Consider the following 22778-nt stretch of genomic DNA (forward strand, 5'->3'; position numbering starts at 1 on the left):
GAGCTATTCTGGCCAGACTTGAGGAATTAGATCCAGGGAGAGGGAGTTTCTGTTCTGAGAGCAGGGCAGGGGTGAAGAGCTTGGAGTCAGAGTGCTGGGATTTGGAGCAGGCCAGCTCTACCACTTATTAACAGTATCACTTTAAGCCAGTCACTTAATCTCTGTGTGCCTCAGTTACCACGTCAGGAAAGTGGGAGTGATAACTGCACTCACCCTAAAGCATGGTGTGGAGATTTAGTGCAATGATGCACGTGAAGCACTTAGCCCAGTGCCTGGCACGTAGTAAGGGCTCTGTACACTTTTTTCCTAATAAGAGAAGCACTGATGGTGCTTTTATTCATTTATTATTTTTTTATTGAAGTATAATTGCTTTACAATGTTGTGTTAGTTTCTGCTGTATAGCAAAGTGAACCAGCCATGTGTGTATATATATATGTGTGTGTATATATATTAACATATATAAATGGCTATATATATACACATACCCCCTCCCTCTTTATTTTAATTTGAGCTTATTAATTTTTAGTTGGAGGACAATTACTTTACATTATTGTGCTGGTTTCTGCCATATATCAACATGAATCGGCCAGGGCTATGTGGTTCTCTCTTAAACCTCCTATCCCACCTCCACCCGCATCCTACCAGTCTACATCATCGCAGAGCACCAAGCTGAGCTCCCTGCGCTATACAACAGCTTCCTGCTAGCTATCTATTAGCACTGCCAGCACATGTTTCGTCCCATGGTCACCACCAGGGGCCCCCACAGCTCTCACCTCGATCTGAAGCTGATACCATTCCCGGACTCTCTTGCTCAGGCCTGCAGTAGTCACCAACCATCCATCTGGGGTCACTCGGAAGGGAAAGCCATCATTCCCCTTGGTGATTCGGAATGAGAAGGGGGGACCATTCTCTGGGGAGTCTGGGTCACTCAGAATCAGCTGCAAGACTTTGCTGCCAATGGGGGCATTTTCCTGAGAACAAGAATGACAAAATCAAAGAGCAAAGTGAGTCCCAGTCCTTCCTCTCACATCTTTCTGGATTCCCTTCTCTAGGATGAGTCCTTGGCACTCTGGCTGCTCCCAGGTCATGCCTACATCTTGAACTGTCATTCATTCATTCATTCTGCCTGTCTGTGAATTAGTGGTTGACTTTGTTAGTCTAGACCAGAGCTTCCTGAGGGCAGTCCTAGGTTTTAGAAACAAAGGCCATTGGGGCTGGAAGAGTCTTTAGAGGCCCTTTATCCTACAGAGAGGTGACTTGTCGAAGTCACATAACTGATAATTCATGTATATAAATTAGTGCCTGAGATCCACGTGGGAATTTTGTGATTCATAGGATCAGTTGAAAACCTAGAGATGGTTTCATGATTAGATGACCAATGGAACACACATCCAATGAGAAAAATTCAAAGACAATTAGTAATTCAACTGAGAAGAATGGATCCCCTGGGTATTGTTCCAGTTTTCTTTTCTTTTTTTTAATATTTATTTGGCTGCGCCAGGTCTTGGCGGCATGTGGGATCTTCAGTCTTCATCGCAGCACACAGGATCTTTAGTTGCAGCATGCAGGATCTAGTTCCCAGACAAGGGCTCAAACCTGGGCTCCCTGCATTATAAGCACAGAGTCTGAGCCACTGGACCACCAGGGAAGTCCCTGTTCCAGTCTTTGTTCTGTAACACAGGAATTCAGCATGCTATAATATTTACAGTGATTGTTAACTGTCTATTTAGCATCAAAAACCTTATCTAAAAACACAGTCTTATGAGCAGAAAGTCATAGTTTCATATTCAACAAGTAGTCTGCCCTTTCTTATAAAATCCTACTTTTATTCAGGTAGGGAAATACTCTCAGCAAAGATATGCTCCTCCTAAGAGGAGACAGACTATGACTGGTTTAAGTCAGTTGTAATAATCTGATTTCCTATGCCATTTTTTTTTTTATTTAAGGGTGATCGTATAATCCAATTCTGACCATTGGAGAAGTCTGACAGGTGAGGGTTCTTCTTTTGATAGAAACAGATTTGGCGAAAGAAATCTCCTCCTGTTCACCTTTGAAGAAGGTTAGGCAAGGATGTGATGCTGGAGCTGCAGCAGCCATTTTATAACCATAAGGAAGAAGATGAGTGAATTTTGAAGAAAGTAATCCAAAATTGTGATATCATTTTTTTTTTTTTTGCTGAAATAACCAATTCTGGAATTGGTTTTCCCACTATCAGACCTATTGCTATAGGATTAATAAGGCCTTATTGTTTAATGAACTTTTAGTCAAGTGATCTATTATTAGCAACCAAAGCATCCTAACTCATAATTTCCAAAACAGGTGACCCTGGTTGATGGATATAGGACTCAGAATTTTGTGCTCCTACCCACTTCCTCACCTCTCTCTATGTGATCACAATTCCCCACAGAATCCCAAGGCCTTCTCCAAATCCCGTTTATAAACCATTAGTATAGTGGAAATAGCTTGGGATCTGGAAAATCTTTGAGTTCAAATCCCAAATTTGCCACATTTTTACTATGGCATGTTTCTGTACCTCCATTTAAAAAAATCTGTAAAATGAGTACTATCTATTCCATACGGCTGTGTGAGCCCCCTATGAGATAATGGATGCAGAAGAACCTAGCAGAATGCTAGATAATTTTTAATTGTATAATCCGTTATCCCCTTCAGCAGGCTGTGTTGCCATTTGGGATATCAGTGCAAGGTCACAGTCACTGTTTGGGTGGACCGATACCAGTGGTGAGCACCCTCCACTAGGAAGAAAATGGAGGGAAGATGATGACTTTGGGGTGATCTTAGAAGGCTGAACATACCTGGACAGAGGTGCTGTAGTTGAGCTGGAAGAATCTTGGTGGGTTGTCATTGACATCAACCACTTGGATAGCGATGTCTGTGTCCTCATAGAGTGCGGGCTGCCCACTGTCTGTGGCTCGGAGCTTCAGGGAATAGCTAGAAGTCTACGGCAAGAGACGCAGGGGAGAATTAGCAAGAGGGCCCTCAGTTCTGCCCCCCTGATTCATGACTAATATTTTTGGAAAAATAAGATGGAGACACTCCCTTTTGCCTGCCCCCATTGCTCTCCCATAGCATTTTAGGGCTCAGCTTCTGGTGTCAGCCAGAAGTAAATTTGACTTCCAGTTTAACTATTTACTAGCTGAGACCTTGACAGAGTGACTAACTTGTGTGCGGGTGATATCAGGAGCCACATCCTAGGATCACTTTAAGGGCCAAATGGCATAATGTATGTACATCACATAGCAAAGTCCCTGGCACAGAGCAGGTGCTCAATAAATGATAACTTGTTATAATGATCTAATAATCCTTGGTTAATAGTGAGAAGTTAGCCTGAGTTAAAAGTCACTCAGCCCCTCTCCTGCCTCTGGCTTTACACGCCCCAGAGTCTCCACAGAGAAAAGGAATGGGGGACACTGAGGGCAGGTCTGGAGAAGCATCAAGCTGGGGTGTTGACCACAGTTCACCCTCTGGACCTTCAGCAAGGCTATATTCTGCTCTGATGATCTCAGAATGGGTCCCTCCCATGTGACTCACCTGTTCCCAGTCCAGGGCCTTGGCCACCTGTAGCTCTCCTTTCTTGGGATGGATGGCAAAGTGCCCAAGCTGGTTCCCTCCTATGAGGCTGTAAGTGATGGCACTATTTACAGGTCCATCTTCATCAGTTGCTGACACCTGCAGTGGAGGCAGGTGATGGTTGTGAATGGAGGGGCAAGAGAGACCATAAAGGAAATCTTGGCCCCTAGGAGTGTAGGGGGCACAAACATGTTCCTGGCCCACAGATTGTCCTTGGGCTGGCAGTCCCTAGACCACAGTCATCCTTTCCAAGAGGATATCTTCATTTACATCCTGGTAAGGATGTCAGCATGTCTTAGTTCATTTATTTATCTATCCATTCATTCATTCATAACTGACAGGGTACTAAGGTCCTGTGCTAGGGGTTGAGGAATATGCCAAAGTGAGTAAGCCCTCAGGAAGCTTACTGTGCAATTTTATGGTCAAGTCTAATTTGGAGCAAAGAATGATCAGTTTTATGGCTATAAATTTCACCTGGGGAGGTTAGACAAGAATTTGCAAAGCCTTGACGGATAAGGAAGGCTTCTGGGAGTGGAGTCAGCATTCCAGGCAGAGGAAATGATATGAGCCCAGGGATATGAAAGTACAGAGGATGTTTGGGGAAACATCTCCTCCTGTGTGGTTGGAGTGTAGGGTGCATGTGAAAGGAGATGAAAACCTCAAATACGGGCATGCAGAGTTCACTTTCACTGCATGAAATGGGGAGCAATTACATATTTAAATGCAAAGAGGTGTTGTTCGGTGTCCCCCCATTCCTCCCTTCCCAGACTGACTCTCTGTGCCCCTTTCATCCTCTGGGGCCTCTCCCGTGCCCATTATCTCATTACATGATCTAGATCTTATCAAACATGGCTCTGAGACATTTTGTCATGAGAGAGCTTGGTTGAGCGGCTACACGTCAGTCAAGTCTATAGTGTATTAATTGATAAAATAATCTATGCTCATAGATGACTAAAGGAAGGGGAGATAAGAACCCACCCCAGAGTCCATCCCCCCGCCGCCCACACACACACACAGGGCAAAATCACAGATTCTTACTGTCAGCACAACATCCCCCACGATGGCATTCTCTAAGACCCTTGTGCTGTACAGATGCTGGGGGAATCTGGGCCGATGTTCATTGACATCGGTGATATTGACCACGATAGTGGTCATGTCACTGAGGGAGGAAGAGCCCTTCCGGCTGCACTCGACGGACAGGAAGTGCTTGGGGCTGGTCTCAAAGTCCAGGCTCTTGTTGACGTACAGGATCCCTGAAGAAACAAGAGGTGATGGGAGCATTGAGGCAGTTGGGACCACAAAGGCAGAGTGCTGAGGGGGTCTTGAGCCAAATCCCAGGAGAGGCAACTCAACTGTGTTGGGAGGGATTGATCTCCTGCCTCATCTTCTCTGCCATCTCCTCCATCGTCTATTTTCCCTCCCCCATAGTCTCCCTCCTCCTCCATCTCCTCTCATTTTCCTTATTACCATCTCAGCGGCAGCTTTTCCCTCATTATTTATGTACTATTTCATTGAGATTTCGTTTAAGTCTATAATGTTAACTCTGTGTCATATGGAGCTATAGTAACCCTTAGAACAAGAACAAGGTGTGATTTCCATTTTCTAGGTAAGTCAGCTGATGTGCCCAAAAGCTAAGTGACCTGCCCAAGCTCAGTCACCTAGTAAATGACAGAACTTATATTATAGAGTTTTATACTACCCAGCATTGTTCAACAGATTGTTAGGGCAGAGAGTTATTATTCTGAAAACTGGAAAATAAAAGAATAAGGATTTATCCTGCTATTCCTCTATAACTGAACAGTTAATGGTAGAAAACTCTTCTTCATAAAATGATTCCAGTTAGTAAATGAATGAAGAATGACAGGACTAGAAAAAGCCACCATTTTTGTAGCCCCTAAAGAAATAATATACCTAGGAAATAATCATAAAAGGCTGTTAAAACCTCTGTTGAAAGAATAGCTAATGAGGAACTCTGTAATAGATGGATCATACTGACAGCCTCTGAGCCCACCATCAGTCTTAACCTCAGGAAAAAGAACCAATAAACCATGACATGCCTCCTAATGTGGTGCAAAGGAGAGCCCAGCATCATCTATGAAGCACTGTTGGCAAAATATTGAGCTTGAACGTGATCAAGGTCTTTGATCCAAATATCATTTATAATAAGCTTGGGGGCTAGGGGGATATATTATATGACATCACAAAGGTACAACTAGCCAATCCAAAATATTAGAAAATCTTGCCTCACTCATGACCCAAATTTTTCATTAAAATAAATAAAATATTTCTTATTTTATTAAATAAATAAATAAGTGGGAAATAAAGAGGGAGAGCAAAATGTTAGAGATTCAAAGGGACATTATATAGCTCCTATCAATGAAATGCAATATGTGGACTTTTGAGGCTGTTGACAAACAAACCAACTCCAAAAAGTCATTTGAGATATAGTCTGAAAAGTTGTCTGGAAACTATATTAAGGAATTATTATCTTTTGGGTGTGCTAATGATATTATGGCTGTGCCTATACAAGAAATCTGTATCATTTAGAGATACACACTGAAGTATTTACAAACCACATGATATCATGTCTGGGGGTTGCTTTTTTTTTTAACTGAATCTTGATCCTGTTGCTTATTTATTTGGCTGCACTGGGTCTTAGTTGTGGTACACGGGATCTTCGGTCTTTATTGAGATGTGCAGGCTCTTAGTTGCAGCAGGTGGGGTCTAGTTCCCTGACCAGGGATTGAACCCCAGGCCCCTGCGTTGGGAGTGCAGAGCATTAGCCACTGGACCACCAGGGAAGTCCCTGGGATTTGCTTTAAAATAACTCAGCAATGGGTGGATGTGAGGGTTAAGGATGAAACTAGACAAGACGAATGTTGATAATTACTGAAGCTGGGTGATGGGAACATGGGGTCCATATACTGTTTCCTCTATTTTTAAAAAATATGTTTAAAGTCTCCATAATAAAAATTGAAAAAAAAAAAAAAAGGAATGCTCAACAGGCAGATGCTTTAGGAGGTAGAGCACACCATTGCAGAGGTACTGTGGGGAGGGATCCACGTGGGGCCTGGTCTGACCTGAGCAGCTTCTGAGGCCCTTCCAAGGGATGCTATGAGTCTGACTTAGATTCTTTCATGGATAGGAGGATAGAAGAGAGCAGTTGTCCTAGATGTCTATCTTTATGAGACTAAGGGAAAATTCAAGGGAGCTGGGATGTTTGTGGATGGCTTTAGGAGGGAAGCAGGCAGCCTTGCCTTGGGCTGCTCAAGCCCCAAATTCTAGCAGGTGCTTTATGCCTTGGCAGCCAAGGATGGAGGGTGGCCTCGGCAGCCAAGGATGGAGGGTGGCCTCAGCATCCTGGGGCTGGATGTGAGCTGGGACTGTGAACTGCAAAGTGGGAGGAGGGGGTCCTCAACACAGAGTCCTTGGTGGGGACATAATGGAAGGAGGGGTGTTTCCATATAAGCTGGGCCCAGGGTGCAAGAAGGGACTTGGTATCTAGAGAGATCCAGAGTGAAAAAGGGGCTGAAGGATGCCAGGGAGGGGCTGTTGTATGTGAAGAATCCAGTGTTCCCCAAGACTGTGAGTCAGTGTGTGTGCGCGCGCGCGCGCGTGTTTAGGGTTGGGGTGGAGCTGCCTCCCGGCGCTGTCTCACCTGTGCGGGCATCCAGGCGGAACCTCCCCTGCTCATTCCCACTGACTACGCGGTAGCTAGTCTTCTCAGCACCCGGGCGAGTGAGGGTGGCGAGCCGCAGCACCTCTGTGCCTCGCTGGGCATCTTCTGGCACCTGCACGCTGTGCTCGGTGCTCAGAAACACGGGCAGGTAGTCCTCCAGCCCCACCACAGAGACCGTGACGGTACCCAGCGTGGAGAGCGGTATAGGGGTGCCCAGGTCAGAGGCACGGACGGTGAGCTCCAGAGCTGCCTGTGGCCTGACCCGCAGCGGCTTCTCCAGCCGGATCACACCCGTGGTAGCCTCAATGGAAAAGTGGCCTTCAGCAGAGTCCGTGAGAGAATAAACCACCTGGGCATTGGTGCCTGGGGAGGGAGACAGAGTGCATTATTCATCCAGAGGGACCTCCCCTGGGCCCTGCCTGCTGCAAAGCTTTCAGACAGAGGAGGGTCTGGAAGGCAGGGTCCCTAAGCTAAAATGCTTAGGCTGTTAGCAGTGAGACCCTGTCATGTGGGGGTTCTTGACGAGGGTGGGGCCCAAGACCCCATAGCGAGTTCTTTGGTTGTGATAGAACAGTTCTTGATTGTGGTGGTGGTTGCATGAGTCTATACATGGGATAATATTGAGTAGAAGTGCATACATGTACATATTCAAATAAGTGCGTATGGAAACTGTGAAATTTGAAAAAGGTTGGAGTCTAATTATCAGTAATGTCCCTGGTGGCTCAGATTGTAAAGAGTCTGCCTGCAGTGCGGGAGACCCAGGTTTGACCCCTGGGTCAGAAGATTCCCTGGAGAAGGCAATGGCAACCTACTCCAGTATTCTTGCCTGGAAAATCCCATGGACGGAGGAGCCTGGCAGGCTACACGGAGTTGCAGAGAGTCGGACACGACAGAGCAACTTCACTTTCTTTTTTTTTTTTTTCTATTGGTAATGTCCCATGACCAGTTTCCTGGTTTTAATGTTATACTACAGATTGCTGCCTCTGGGAGAAGCTGGGTGAAGGATGCATGGGCCTCTCAGTACTATTTTTGCAACTTTCTGTGTGTCTATAATTATGTCAAAATAAAAAGAAAACAAAAAACAGAAAATAAAATATACACCCATGGAAAGTTCTTAGTAAATCAAAGCACACGGTGTTTTTCCAACTTTGTCTCAGAGGCTGTTATTTCCTTTGGTTGTGGACCAGATGAAGCAGTTGGCTCAGGCAGGGCCCATAGGGTCTGAAGGAGGCCAACATTTAGTGCTCAGCCATGAGAACCTCACCCAATGGGAGGAGCACAGGCCTTGAGCCTATAGAGACTGACTCTCACGCGCACATGGGGACACACAATGCTTTTGTTGAACTTACATGAACTAAATGTGCATATCATGCACACTCTTCCATATGTGTATTTTTTTCTCGAGAGAGAAGTACTGGTCAGGCTGCATTTGAAATATTGAGGTGGAATATTGGGTTAGAATAATAATAGCAGTTTTGAAGGGTTAATTGTTAACTGGTACAAGGCCAGAGGATGAATCCTAGAAGGGAGGTAGGGTTGGAAACTCAAGAGTGAAGAAGCTAGGGCTCTTTATCCAGAAAAGGAGCCTTGAGGCTGGAGCTGACAGCACGTCCCAGTTTTGGAAGGTCTAGGACACCTGTGTGGCTGCAGATGGCAGGACCATGATTGACAGGTATCTGCTCCAAAATGCTAACACTGAATAATTATCTGAAGAGGGAAGGGGCTGCCTGGGAAGTTGGGAGCTTCTGTTCCTGGAGGTGTGCAAGCCCTGGCTAGTGAGCATTGCAGGGCCTTAGATATTAGATGCCTTTGCACTGACTATTTGCCCTCCCTGGAACCCCTGTGTTCCTCCAAAATCTCTCACCTCCCTCAATGCCAAGCTAAAACTCCCTTCCTCTAAGAAGTTGTAAATTTACTCTGTTGGTGTCTCATGAAGCAGGGTGTTTTGATCTGTCTTATCACTACCATCATCTTCATCATTGTTCCTCTGGCTACTTTGATCCTGAGCATATTTTGTACCTATAGCAAAATTGTCCAATTTTCTTGAATTAAATTTTATAATTGTATATGTACATATATATGTATAAACATGTATATATACACATATATCTATAGACAGAGATCGCCACAGTGAACAACTTCATGATGTCAGAAACTTTAAATGGTACAGTATGAAATGAATACTCCTGGATGAATCCAACTTGCCTTGTAAATAGTAAAAGGAAAAGAATCCTAATGAAAACCAAGTCATTAAAATTAAAATGTAAAATATTAAAACGTAAAAATAAAATGTAAACTATTCCACTTCATTGCCTAGAAAATTGATCCAAGAATTTAGTAGACTAAATGGAGTTTGCGCCCTAGGTTTCTTTCTTGTGGCCAATTAATCAGAGTCGAATAATTCTGATTGGTGTATTGTATTCAAAATATCCTGGAACTTAAATGATAGGATTGAAAGTGCTCCAGGTCTAAGAGGCAGGGAGAAGCAATGAGGCTGAAATGCCCCACATCAGGCTTGAAACGGCCAAAATCTTTGGTCCCCTAGCACTTAGATACGCAGTTTATGGACATTTTCTACTTGTAACTGTCGGTAGGTGCCGGGAGCCAGCAAGCATGAGGAACTCCGTCCATGGCAAGGGTCATGAGGAAGGAGGCTTGGCATACGCAAAGGCGTGATCAAGCCTCAGGAAACCCCCTGTTCCCGAGCATCTAACCCCAAAACCAGAGTCTGTTTTATGCTCTCACCTACACCTCTGACTTTACGGGGGGCTCTCCCCCAGAACCGTTTCTCTTGGAGAAGGAGTAAACGTGCAGCTCCAAGGCAATAAAAATTCCTGGGCGTGACAAGAGTGTTTCAGCTTACGGACTCCTCTGAAGGTTATTTAGCCCGCCTGTATAGGTTCGTCTGGCCACATGTGATTGTTTACAGCCTCCCAACCTGAGAGGCATGAGATGTTTTAGACTTACTAAAGGCAAATTCTTTTGGGGAATTAGAAATTATTAGTATAGTGGGTTGGTTAGGAATTATATTGGTGAAGGGTTCTTCATTTGTTGTGTCAATAATTGCTGCTAATTCCCTGCTCTGGGTGGGACAAGGATGTCTCAGGTCAAATCTCTCTGCTGACAGACTAGCTTGTGTGACAGGATTATCCATATTCCTGCCACTAGGCACATGATTGTTTACTACCTCTTAACCATAAACAGCACAGAGAGTTTTGGAGCATTTTGAGAGTCTTAATTAGCATAGGGCTTTTTCTTCTTGTTGAGTCAATGATTGCCACCAGGCCTCCATATCCTTAGGCACCTGGGAATATATTAATCAATGTATTTGGACTATAGAAAAGGAAATACAGTAGTTTTTGATGTTAGCAATACTAGACTTTTTGAGTTAATGGATTTTCTCTTTTGTAATAGATCACTGTGCTTTATTAATCACTGTGTCCTTGTTATGTAAAAATGTAACTTTATCACCACCTTAAGACCAAATAGATCTTAAGGGGAACATTGGTGAAAGGATTTTCATTTGTTGGGCTGATGTTTGCTGCTAAATCTCCATGTTCCCTACCCTTATAATGAATATAACTAACATATAGGAGAAATAAGTATTAACCTTTAAGCATATAGGAGAAATAAGTATTAACCTTTAAGACTAATCATGTTAACCTTGGGTTAAATAAATTCTTTTCTTGATTGTAACTCACTACACCCTCACCCTATAGGAATGTAACTTTATTTGGAGGGTGGTGCCTGGTTTAAGAAAAAACACCCTTGGAAAAAATAAGTTTTTTGGTTATCAGAAAGAAAGGATCATAAAATCCCTAAGACCTTTTTATGTGAAGCACCTGATTTTGATAAAGGTCAGGACTGCTGACCCCCCCGCCCCCACCCCGGGACTCTGTATTCATCCCTATGTGTAACAAAATGTATATAAGCAAACCTAAAAATAAAGAAATCGGATCAGTTTCTGGAAAGACTGATTCCCCCATGTCGCTTCTTTCTTGCTCCCGTTTTTCTGGCTGAATTCCCATCTGGAGCATGGATGCTATTCCACGTAATCCAAGTTATTCAGCCTCTTTTTCTCCACTAATCTTCCTACTACACTATCCATTTCTAATCCCTCTATATCTGTCATTAAATATGTAGTTTTCCAAAGACGCCGACTCCGTCCCCACCTTCGAATCACCCTGGATCCACCGGGGCTGGACCCCGGCATGTGGGCTCAGGAGTGACAGTCCTTGCAGTTCCAGAACAAGAGAGAGAGAGAGTCAAACCCTCGCCCAGGGTGACCCTGTGAGCAAATGGCCTTTAATCCTTGTCTTTCTCACCTTGGTCAGGGTCCCGGGCCAGTACTACTGCCACAGGGGTCTTCACCGTGGTGTTGTCGAAGACTGCCACAGCAGAGTGGCTGGGGAAGAACCGGGGGGCGTTGTCATTCACATCCTCCACATGGAGGATCACATCTGCCTGGCACGATTGGCCGCCTCCATCTGTTGCCTTGGCAACAAGGCTGTATGCATCCTTCTTCTCTCGATCTAAGGCTGTGAGTGTGGTCAGCTCCCCTGGCAGGAGAAAGGACAGAAAGTGATCTATCTCTGAAGGCCATGATCCTAGCATGTACATTCCTGATGTCTGTATGAGATAACCTCAGCACCGCCCACCCCCCTCAGTGTGCTGTCACAGAGAATAGGGTCCTGTGTACAGATGGTTAGGAAAGAGGCTCAGTCTGTATCTTTCCACACCTGCTGGCTTTCCTAGTCACATTCTACCACCACATCCCCAATTTAAAATTCACACCAACAAGCTACAAAGAGGCACAACGTTTTAAAATGCCAGTTAGACAGTTTCTGACACCACATAAAATGTGTTTATGCTTTGGCCTGCAGTCTCACTTCTAGGACTGTATCTGATAGAATAATCAACCCAAGGAGAAAATATACATGTAGAGATATTCTCTGCAGCATTCTTTATAAATAGCAACATACTGAAAATATCCTGTGTCTTTCAAAAAGCTACTGGTTAAATACGTTATCATTTAGCCATAGAGTAAAATATTCTGCAATGGGAAAAGTGATTATGGCAAAACTTTGTGTACCACCTTGTTGATAGCTCCACGATATTGCTCTAAGAAAAAGGAAGTCACAAAATAGTATGCTATATAGAGATTGTGGCATGCATGGAAAACCAGTCAGATAGAATATATGCCAAGAGTGCTTATCTTTCATTAGAGGCTGGTTATCGTGAAGATTTTCCAGTGTCTGCCTAATACACACCTACATGATTTGTATTTTTGAACAATGAGTAAGTGAAAGTTGCTCAGTTGTGTCTGACTCTCTGCGACCCCATGGACTATACAGTCCATGGAATTCTCCAGGCCAGAATACTGGAGTGGGTAGCCTTTCCCTTCTTCAAGGGATCTTCCCAACCTAGGGATTGAACCCAGGTCTCCCACATTGCAGGCAGATTCTTTACCAACTGAGCCACAAGGGAACCCCATTTCGAATAATGAGCACGTATTATTTCCTTACTCAGATAAACCATTGAATTTTTTTTAAGACCCTGCTAATCATATTTCATCTGGACAAAGAATAGTAGAGAGAGGTTAGGTCACCTCCTTGGGTGACTCAGCATGCCTATGCTAGGGTCAGAAAGGGCAGTGCAGCTTCTTGAGATACTCACTCTCATCTGCCACCTCCCTGCTCAGCAACTTCCATAGTATCCTTTGAACTACTGGTTCCAAGTGTCAGCAGCTGGCTTTCTGTGCAAGTCACAGAGAGGGCTCAAGAGCCCTCTATGTTGCATGTCCCCACACCCTCCATTACAGCAGCAGGACAAGGACTTCCCCTTCTCTGAAGGAACCAGGCTCTACCCTGCCTTTTCCACCAGATGCTCACAGCCAAACCTTTCCCAAGTATTCCGGTCTATTCTGCTGGACTCTGCTTCCCACTCTCTGCTTTGTCCCCTAACTGATAATGACAATGGAAACCGTATCTACTGAATTATTATTATGTGCCAGACTTGGGCTTAGATTTCTATATACTTTATTGGGATCCTTACAATAGCGCCCTGGGGTTTTATCTCAATCTGCAGCATACAACCTTGAGATCATGTCTTTGATCATGACTTTTTATCCACTTGAACCCTTTAATGGCTCTGTAGGTAAGGACTTGGCTCCTGTGCCCCAGGGGGCCTCATCCTTTGCCCTCTTTCTCTCCTCCCCTTCTGTGCACCAGTTTCTGCCTTCTAGGTCCTAACCTGTGCATGTTCTTTCCCAAAACAAAGTCCTCATATGAAATCTCTCTCTGCCTTGAATGTCCAACCTTACCACTCCCTTACCCCCTGGCTATTTCCTCAAAGAAATTTTACTTATCCCCACTTCCAAACTTAAGTTCTGCTGTCAAAAACTCACCTAACATCCTGAATTTTTCTTACCTCAGCACATGTCAAACCACTGACTCAGTACCTTTCCCACTAGACTGTGAAGAACTCGATCTTGTCTTATCAATTTTTGTCCCCAGCATCTAGTGAATGCTTGGCACATAGTGCCAATATATGTTTGCTGAGTGGATGGATGGATAAGTGAATTCTTGTTTCTTCTCTAAGGAGCCTGGATACTGGGCACGGGTTATTCAGTGTATCAGTTCTTGGCTTGATCCTGCAGCTCAGGAAACCTACCTGTGTGAGGATCCAGCTTAAATTCATCCGCCCCAGGGCCATGCAGAGAATATGTGATCTGAGCATTGGTGTCGGAGTCCAAGTCTGTTGCAGAAACTTTCAAAATGAAGTGTCCTGGAGGTACGTCTTCACTGACTTCGCCAGTGTAGAGAAGCTGAAATCGAAAGACAAAGAAGAGGGAGATTGTGGGAGATATGCTAAGATCCAGAGAGAGACAGAGTTACAGGACAAGATAGAAGCAGAGAGAGAGAGAGAGATGAGAGAGCAGAGATGGAAGTGGGGGAGGGGAGAGAAGCAGAGAGAGGGAGGGAGGAGAATAGAGTAAGATAGAACATGCAGGGAACATGGAGATGAAAAACAAGGAGAAAGATGATGGGAGACCTAGTCAGAAAAGCAGAGAATGAGAGAGAATTTCTACCATCTGAAAGCTCACACTCAGGGCTAGAAGTGAAAGTGAAAAGTCGCTCAGTCGTGTCTGACTCTTTGCGACCCCATGGACTGTAGCCCACCAGGCTCCTCTGTCCATGGGATTCTCCAGGCAAGAATACTGGAGGATCTCCAGGGGATCTTCTCCAGTGGATATTCGCAACCCAGGAATTGAACCGAGGTCTCCCGCATTGCAGACATGTTCTTGACCATCTGAGCCACCAGGACCTGCCACAACCTCTTACTCCATAAGGGCCACATTTCGAAGAGTGTGGCCCAGGGGAGAGGCTGGAGCTCCCTGAGAACCCAGTGTTTTTCCAGCTGCTGGTGCTGGACACAGTTTCCAAGCAAACCTGTTCCCCCATTGCCAACTGTGGATTAGCACGGACCCCCATATATGCTCTGGGTGGAGGTTTTGTGCTTGGCAGGCTGTGTGGAGATGCCACACATCCCCCCGCCCACCCCAGACTCTTTCCCCTGGCTCTGGTTGTGCTCTTGATCACCTCTGAGAAGGCTAAGGTGAGCTTGGCCCCAGACTCCCTCAGCATGAGGAGGATACAGGCTGGTTAGAAGGATGCTGAGGCAAAAGAGAAAGAAGGTATGGCCACTGTTCTCCCCAAAAGGTTGCCCTTCTGAGACCATCCAAAATGTGTTCATCTTGGATCCTGCAGAGAGACATTTTCCATGCATTCCACTTGATAATCCAGGTTCTCTTCTTCTACTATGCTTCTATGAGATTGGAGCATAGAAAACAGAGCAAGGAAAGGTGATAGGATATATGATTTTTGTGTATTCCAAGGTATGTGTCCATATATATGTATACAAATAAAGTATGAAGAACTGAAGTATACACATATGCACATGCTTATATGTTTGTGTGAGTTGCTGCTGCTGCTGAGTCACTTCAGTCGTGTCCGACTCTGTGTGACCCCATAGACAGCAGCCCACCAGGCTCCCCTGTCCCAGGGACTCTCCAGGCAAGAACACTGGAGTGGATTAGAGATGTACATTTACCTGTATGAATGGGTATGTTATGGATAAATGTTATTTGGTGGCTCAGATGGTAAAGCGTCTGCCTATAATGCAGGTAGACCCAGGTTCAATACCTGGGTCAGGAAGATCCCCTGGAAAAGGAAATGGCAACCCACTCCAATTCTCTTGCCTGGAAAATTCCATGGACGGAGGAGCCTGGTAGGCTACAGTCCATGGGGTTGCAAAGAGCTGGGCATGACTGAGCAACTTCATGCATGCATGCATGCATGCTTATGTGTATCTTTGTGTGTATGTATATATGTATTTGCATATTTATAGAGTTATAATCTTTCAACTACATGTATGTGTGTGAGTACCTGCATATAACTGTGCACTTATATGTACATATACTGAAGAACTGGATTTTTTATACACTTGAATTATGCTAACTTGATGTCATAAAAATTTAATATTAATAGTTTACTTGGAAACCTTGAAGTAATGCAACCCCCCCAAATTAAAAATTATTTATTGTGTTTTAAAAAATATGTTTAAAAGCAAAGCTACATGACAATGGTTATTGATTTATGTCCTCTAAGAATGCAATTTCTCTCCTGATGTATGTGTGTGTGCACACACACACACACCACTCAATATTTTCCTTGGGAAATTTAGTGTTTAATTATATGAGGTCCTTAGGAAAGTCTCCCTTATCAAAAATGTAGCTGCCCTGTCTGTATGTTTGTGTATACATGTATCCTGGAGGAGGGTTTCTGATGGTCTGTATAATGCATGCAGATGTAGGGATATGCACATAAAGACATGGTGAGTGGTGCAGGGTGTCTCTGGGGGAAAGTCTCTTTGGATATATTTGATAACAATGAGCCATGCTAACAAGTTGAGTGATAGAGTGACTTTTCCATTGAGCATAGCAGACTGCTTGGAGAATGAAGTTACTTCTGGATATGTTTTGCAGGAAAAAAGGATCTTTTTAGAGAGTGTGGGGAAGGAAGTGGGGAGAGCTATGGACCATGAATCCTAAAGAGCTTGGTGACATCCTTTTGGGAAGGGCAAGGAATTACCTGAAACGGTCCCTGCCCCAGGCACTAGTCTGAGGCCGGCCGGGGAGAAGCAAGGGCAGGTTTGGTCAGTGATGGCTCGCCTCAGAGGTGGTACTCTGAGTCCTTCTCCTTCCTCTTACCCTTTGCTCCAGCTTCCTTATCTCCACTCCTCCCCTACCCTCAGCTGGCTCTCACCTGTGAGCACTGTGGGCTGTTATCATTGATGTCCAGGACAAAGATCTCCACGGGGACTGAAGCCTGGAACTTGCCATCAGAAGCTGTGATTCGGAGCAAGTACTTGGCTGTGTGCTCACGGTCCAGGGTCTTCCTCGAGAAAATTCTCCACTCATCTCCAACTTGGCTGATGCCAAACTGGCCCAGGGGGTCTCCCTCTAGAAATATGGGACAGAGTTTCCTGAAGCCAAGCCATAGGAACAAACCAGGCTTTGTACTATAGGTGACTGCCCACCTGACACTTTTTTTTTAGGATTGCAGGGAAAGGCAAAAATTTCCTCCTTTAACTAGGGACCTACATTTCTTCAATGAGTCAGTTATTTGGTGTTATGAAACCTCTTTCAACTTCAAAGGTCTCCTGTTAAACGGAATTATCACTGCAAAAAACACTGCTCCAAAGTATGTGGCTAAGGGGCACATTTCTTCTTTTGTGTGCATTGGAAGACATTCGGAGAAGTTAAAGGGAAGCAGATAGCAATTCTAGACAAGAACCTTCTAGTATCGAGTATCTGTTCAATAGTGGAGGGCTGGAAGGTGATCAATAACATTCAACTCTCTGAGGTTTTATTTTACAACTGAGTACACAGGCTAACCGGAGGTTCAGATGGCTCATTAGGTTTGCTTCTGAGTCATCTTTCCTTGACATCCATCATTGAGAGGGGAGATGGATTTTCGAGATTCTAAGATTCTGGAGCTCCAAGATTCAGCTATTCCCAGAGTTGATGATACAGTGACATTTATTATGTTATTATTCAGAGAGTTTAAGATTTTTGTGTTTTTAAAAGTCTGATATTATAAGATGATAAGATTCTATTTCACTAAGACTCCATGTTTCAAACAACTTTTATCCAGGCTTTGTCTCCAGGAGTCTATAATTCTTGGTTGGAATGCCATGCTTGTTAACTCTCCGCCAGACAGCTGTGAGAGCAGAACAAACTATGACTATGGGAATGGGATGACAGGGCAGCTGGGACACAGGGAAAGGGACACTGAGAAGTAAAGAAACTCTCTGGCCACCAGATGGCTGGTTTCACCCCTGGACAGAGATTGGAGTCATTTAGGTTTGCAGTGGTTATCTACTGGGGAAAGCAGTTTGTAGGGTCTGGTTTTAATCCCAGTCCTGATGCAAGCTTGGAGTGTGACCTTGATTGAGTTTATCCTCCTATCTGGGCTTTGGTTCTCCCATGTGTGTGTGAAAGAAGAGGATTGGGTTGGAATCATATCCAACCCACTTAACACTCAGGTCCTATGATTGACTAGGAAGCATTTTCTACTATCCACAACTTGCCCTTGGCAGAGTACTACTCTGCAAGGATAATCACCTCACAGAATTTCTATAGACCACACAACTGTTGATCCCCTCTCCATCTTCCAGAAGCTAACTGAGAACAGTTACAGTATCTCCCTTCTATTCTATCTACTCCAGCTAAGGTAATAAGAGATCCTCATTACAAAGTACTTTCTAATTTATAGGAGCTTTTTCAAGTTAGATCCTGTCAGCATCCCTTGAGATGAATTAAAACAGCCATGCCAAGTCTATAACTGGAGCAGTTGAGGTCTTGGAAAGTTAAGTGATTTGCTCAAGATCACACTGTTAAGTGACAGAGCAAGGACTTAAACCCATGTCTTAAGAAACGTCTTACTGGAATTTTTTTCAGTGCATCCCACTCTAAGATAGGTATCCTTACCTGTGATATAGCAGGTGACCTGTCTGTTCTGCTCAGAGATATCAGCATCCAAGGTTTTAAGAGTGGCCACAGGTTCACCAGGCTCACTGTTCTCAACCACAGATCCTCTATAGTCTTCTGAAGCAAATCGGGGGGCATTGTCATTTTCATCTGTAATGGAGACTTCAACCAGGACCTGAGAAGATAGCTGGATGGTCCGGCCATGGTCATAGGCCACTACATAAAAGTGGTAGATCTGGTTGGTCTCACAGTCAAGTTCCTGGAGTGTGGTGATCCAGCCAGTTTCACTGTCAATGGCAAAGAGTTCATGGATATTGCTACCAGGGTCCACTGGCAACCTGTAGCTCACCTGGCCATCATCCCCAGTGTCCTGATCATTGGCAGTCACTTGAATGACTGAGGTCCCCACTGGCATATTCTCAGTGAGAACAGCCTTATATGGATCAGCCTCAAATATAGGCCTATTGTCATTGACATCCTTCACTTGGATGTTGACAGAGACCAGGGAACCCAAGTAAGTGTCATTATGGGGGCAATGAGCCATCAAGTCAATCTGGTACCATTTGGTGGACTCATAATCCATGGCCTTCCTCACCTTTAGAACCCCTGTGTTTTGGTCCAAGGAGAAGATGCCATCCTTGTTGCTCTCTGGCGTGGTGCCCTGCACCAGACTATAGATGACTGGATCCTGAGCTGCCACTGCTTTAACAGAGCCAATTTCAGTCCCCTCTGGAAGGTCTTCTGATGCAGAAAAGGTATATAGAGGTTCAGAAAATTGGGGCAAAGATACTTCATTAGGAACCACCTGAAGTCGTAACAGCATGAGAGAGTTCCAGTGAGGAGGGCCCCCATCCTGAGCTTTAATTTTTAAGTCAAAGGCCCGATTTTCCAATCCCACCAGGCTCTCTTTCACCTTGACAACACCAGTAATTGGGTTGACTTCAATGACCTCTTCTTCCAAGTCCTCCACTGAGTCCACTGAGTAGGTGACGTCTGCATTCCGGCCTTCGTCTGCATCATAGGCCAGCACCTGGATGACTGGCGAGTCCTTACTGACATTGGACTGAATGGATACAGTGTACTCAGATGCTTTGAACTGTGGAGGGTTATCATTTTCATCCGTAAGGATGATCTTCACAGTGCAGAAGGCCACGCGTCCTCCTCTGTCCTGAGCCATGACCTTAATGGCAATGACCCTTTCTGTGGAATTTTCCCGGTCTAGTTTCTGCAGTGTGGTGATCTGGCCACTCGGGTTTATGGAGAACTTCTCACCTGCTAGTTTATTGATGATGGTGTAATCTACAGTGCCATAGGGACCACTGTCTTTGTCTATGGCTAACAACTCAATCACCTTGGTCCCCACTTTTGCATTCTCAGCCAATTCTGCCTCATAAATATGCTGCTGGAACTCTGGGCTGTACTTGTTGGCATTTGTAGTGTTGATATACACAGGTACAGTTGCTCGGAAGACCCCATCAGAAGCACCTACCCTCAAATTGTAAGAAGAGTCCAAGTGCTTTTTGCAAAGGTTGTACATAGAAATTATTCCCGATGAGCTGTTAATGGAGAAGTGCCTGTCCTGATTGCCAGAAAGAATCAGGTACTCCAGGCGGGAGGTGTCCCTGCTGTCAGGGTCAAGAGCTTGCACTTTGAGAACCAGGTGTCCGCAGGTTGCCAGCTCACTGACATTGGCTTCGTACTGAGGTTGCCTGAACTCTGGGGGGTTGTCATTGATGTCAGACACATTGACAACCACAAGGGTTTCACCAGTGAGTGGGGGATCTCCTCTATCCATGGCCCTGACTTTCACATGAAAATGTTGTTGGGCTTCGTAGTCCAGCTCTTGAACTGTGGACATTTCCCCTGTGCTCCCATTGATCTGGAAGAATTTGGAGACATCTGAGCCATCCTCTACAATCTGGTAAGAGACATCACGGTTCTGCCCTGAATCCCGGTCAGAAGCCAATAGTTGGATCACAGGAGTCTGAGCAGGCAAACCTTCTGAGATTGAAGTGGTGTAGACCAACTGAGAGAAGGTGGGAGGATTATCATTCACATCCTCCACCAGGACTTCCACGGTGGCCTCAGAAAATGACCCCAGAGCAGTGTCTGTGGCTCTGACTGTGAACACGTGTTTGGTCTTAGACTCATAGTCCAAAGGGCCCGTCACGGTTAGGACACCAGTCTTAAAGTCAGTGGTGAACAGCATCAAGGGCTCTTCCTCTACAATGTTGTAGATGAGTCGGAGTCCCTCTGGACTCCGGGCCTGGGTGTGGAGAATAGGGGTATAGAGTGTGATATTTTCAGGCACTCTGACTTTGTAGTAAGGCGTCTGAAACAGTGGGTTGGATTTATTTCTCACAATGACAAGTACCTCTTCCTCAGCCTGGAGGGATGGAGTTCCTCCATCTTGAGCAATGACTTTGAGGCGATACTTATTCAGAGCCTGATAATCAAAGGGTTTCCTTAATGATATGTCCCCAAGATAGGGGTCAATTCGAAAATATGTGTAATCTTCTGCAAATGCATAGGTGACAGCACCATTCACCCCCAAGTCCTGGTCAGTGGCAGACACCTGAAAAAGGACATCTCCTGGTTCTGTGCCATCTTGGATGATTGTGTGGTAGGGCAGATGTTTAAATTCGGGGCTATTGTCATTGGCATCCTCAACAGAGACTCGGACCAGAGCCTGAGCCACCCTCTGAGGTGTCCGGTTGTCCCTCAGTTCCACTGCCACCTCATGAGTGTCCTGCTGTTCTCTGTCAAACCCCACACCTCTCGTCTGCAACACACCTGCTGATTGGATCATGTGAAACATATCTGTGCCATTCAAAAGGAAGTAGGACAAGGTGTCGTTCAAATGATTGCCTTGGGCACCAAGAATCACCAATGCCTTTCTCTCCAGTAAATTCTCCTTCACTGTTGCCCTGTAGACATCCCGGTCAAACTGTAAGGTTGTGTTAGGAGCTTGTGTCCAAGAAATCTTTACTAGTGCAGTATCTTGATACAGGCCATCAGAAGCTCTGACAATAAGCTCCCGAGAGAGTCCCAGGAGAGTAGGATCCAACACAGATATGCGACCAGTAATGGGATGCATGGCAATAGCTTCGTCAGCATTGCCAGTTTTGATGCTATAACTGACTTCTGAGTCTTTGTCACTGGCCTGCACCGTAAGGAGCGCCATACCCCGGTGGACTGGCTTCATTATTGCTACTTCATATATCTGGTCCAAGAACCTGGGAGGACAGTCATTAACATTCCTGACGTTAATTGTGACCTGGGCAGCCCTGGGTGCAAATAAGATGGGGCTTCCTTGGTCATGGACATAGATGTTGAATCGGAAAGAGGGCATGCTTTCGTAATCCATCTCTAATACGGTGGTTAGAGTTCCCATGCTGGGATCGATTTTTAAAAACTTCAGAGTCTCTGGTTCCAAAATTTTATAGACCAACAAGGAATTTGCTTCTTTGTCACTGTCAGAGGCTCGGATCACGAGGGGGTTGTTGTTTTCATCCATGATCATGCTATTCAGTGGAGCTGCTTCACTAATTTGGCCCACAAAAGTCAGTTTTGAGAACATGGGAGCATTGTCATTTTCGTCAATGATGTAAACAAGAACCATGATATCAGTAAATGCACCCGCCATATTGCTGCCTCGGATTTTCAGCTGGTAAGATGAAATTTTCTCATGATCCAGTTTCTTCTGAGTAGAAATGAGTCCAGAATATGAGTTCATGGAGAATACGCCATTCTTGTTTCCCTCTCTTAACTCATAGGTAACTTCTGAGAAGCTTGTAGCTGAGATGAGGAGGATTGGGGAACCCACAGGGATTGATTCAGGGATCTCTACAAAGTACTCAGAGTTTGAAAAGACGGGGGCACTGCTGTCGGAGGGGTGGACGTGAATGATCACTGTAGCCAGGTCATGCCCTTGTGGGGAGCCTTGATCTTCTGCCTTCACTGTTAAAGTATACCGGGCATGATTTGCCTGATCAAGTTTCTGCGCTAGAGTGATGATGCCTAGCAGGGCGTTGATGTTGAAGAAACCTTCGCTGTTCCCTAAAACAAAAGACAAGAGAAATTGAAGTTTACCACATCCTCAAGAGGTACCAACTAGGCTTTCTAGATCAGTATAAGACAATCACACAAAAGCTGGGCAGGGCAAAACCCACGTCCTGTGCCACCATGGATTTAGTTATGCTGCAAGATGTAGGGTAGGTCTGTCTTTATGAACTCTCTTAATTGGTGCACCTAGTAGGTGCTCCATAAATGGAAGGTTTTGGGGTCATAACTTAAAGCTACAAACCAAAGCCATAGTAGGGTTTTGGAGGAAAGAAAGGAGATTTAAACTTTGTAGGAAAAGCATACTCCTCTCTGTATTTCAGTGGTGACTTTTATAGGACAAGCTTCAGTTACATTATATAGAATTTTAAACCATTCTTTATATAACTTTGAATA

General features: G+C 44.9%; 1 protein-coding gene across 1 annotated transcript in view; it reads right to left on the reverse strand.

Annotated features, from left to right (window-relative positions):
- The window catches only part of FAT2 (FAT atypical cadherin 2), a 60861-nt gene that overhangs the window by 18435 nt on the left and 19648 nt on the right, over positions 1 to 22778 (reverse strand). Inside the window, exons 9-17 of the mRNA XM_068981362.1 lie at positions 18321 to 22379; positions 16594 to 16790; positions 13940 to 14093; positions 11593 to 11826; positions 7247 to 7630; positions 4627 to 4841; positions 3550 to 3687; positions 2814 to 2957; positions 774 to 971 (exon numbers count right to left, since the gene is read on the reverse strand). Of these exons, the coding sequence (XP_068837463.1) occupies positions 774 to 971; positions 2814 to 2957; positions 3550 to 3687; positions 4627 to 4841; positions 7247 to 7630; positions 11593 to 11826; positions 13940 to 14093; positions 16594 to 16790; positions 18321 to 22379 (5723 nt within the window). The remainder of the gene's footprint in view (positions 1 to 773; positions 972 to 2813; positions 2958 to 3549; positions 3688 to 4626; positions 4842 to 7246; positions 7631 to 11592; positions 11827 to 13939; positions 14094 to 16593; positions 16791 to 18320; positions 22380 to 22778) is intronic.

The sequence above is a fragment of the Capricornis sumatraensis genome, chromosome 9 (assembly GCF_032405125.1).
Source record: "Capricornis sumatraensis isolate serow.1 chromosome 9, serow.2, whole genome shotgun sequence".
NCBI classification, from domain to species: domain Eukaryota; kingdom Metazoa; phylum Chordata; class Mammalia; order Artiodactyla; family Bovidae; genus Capricornis; species Capricornis sumatraensis.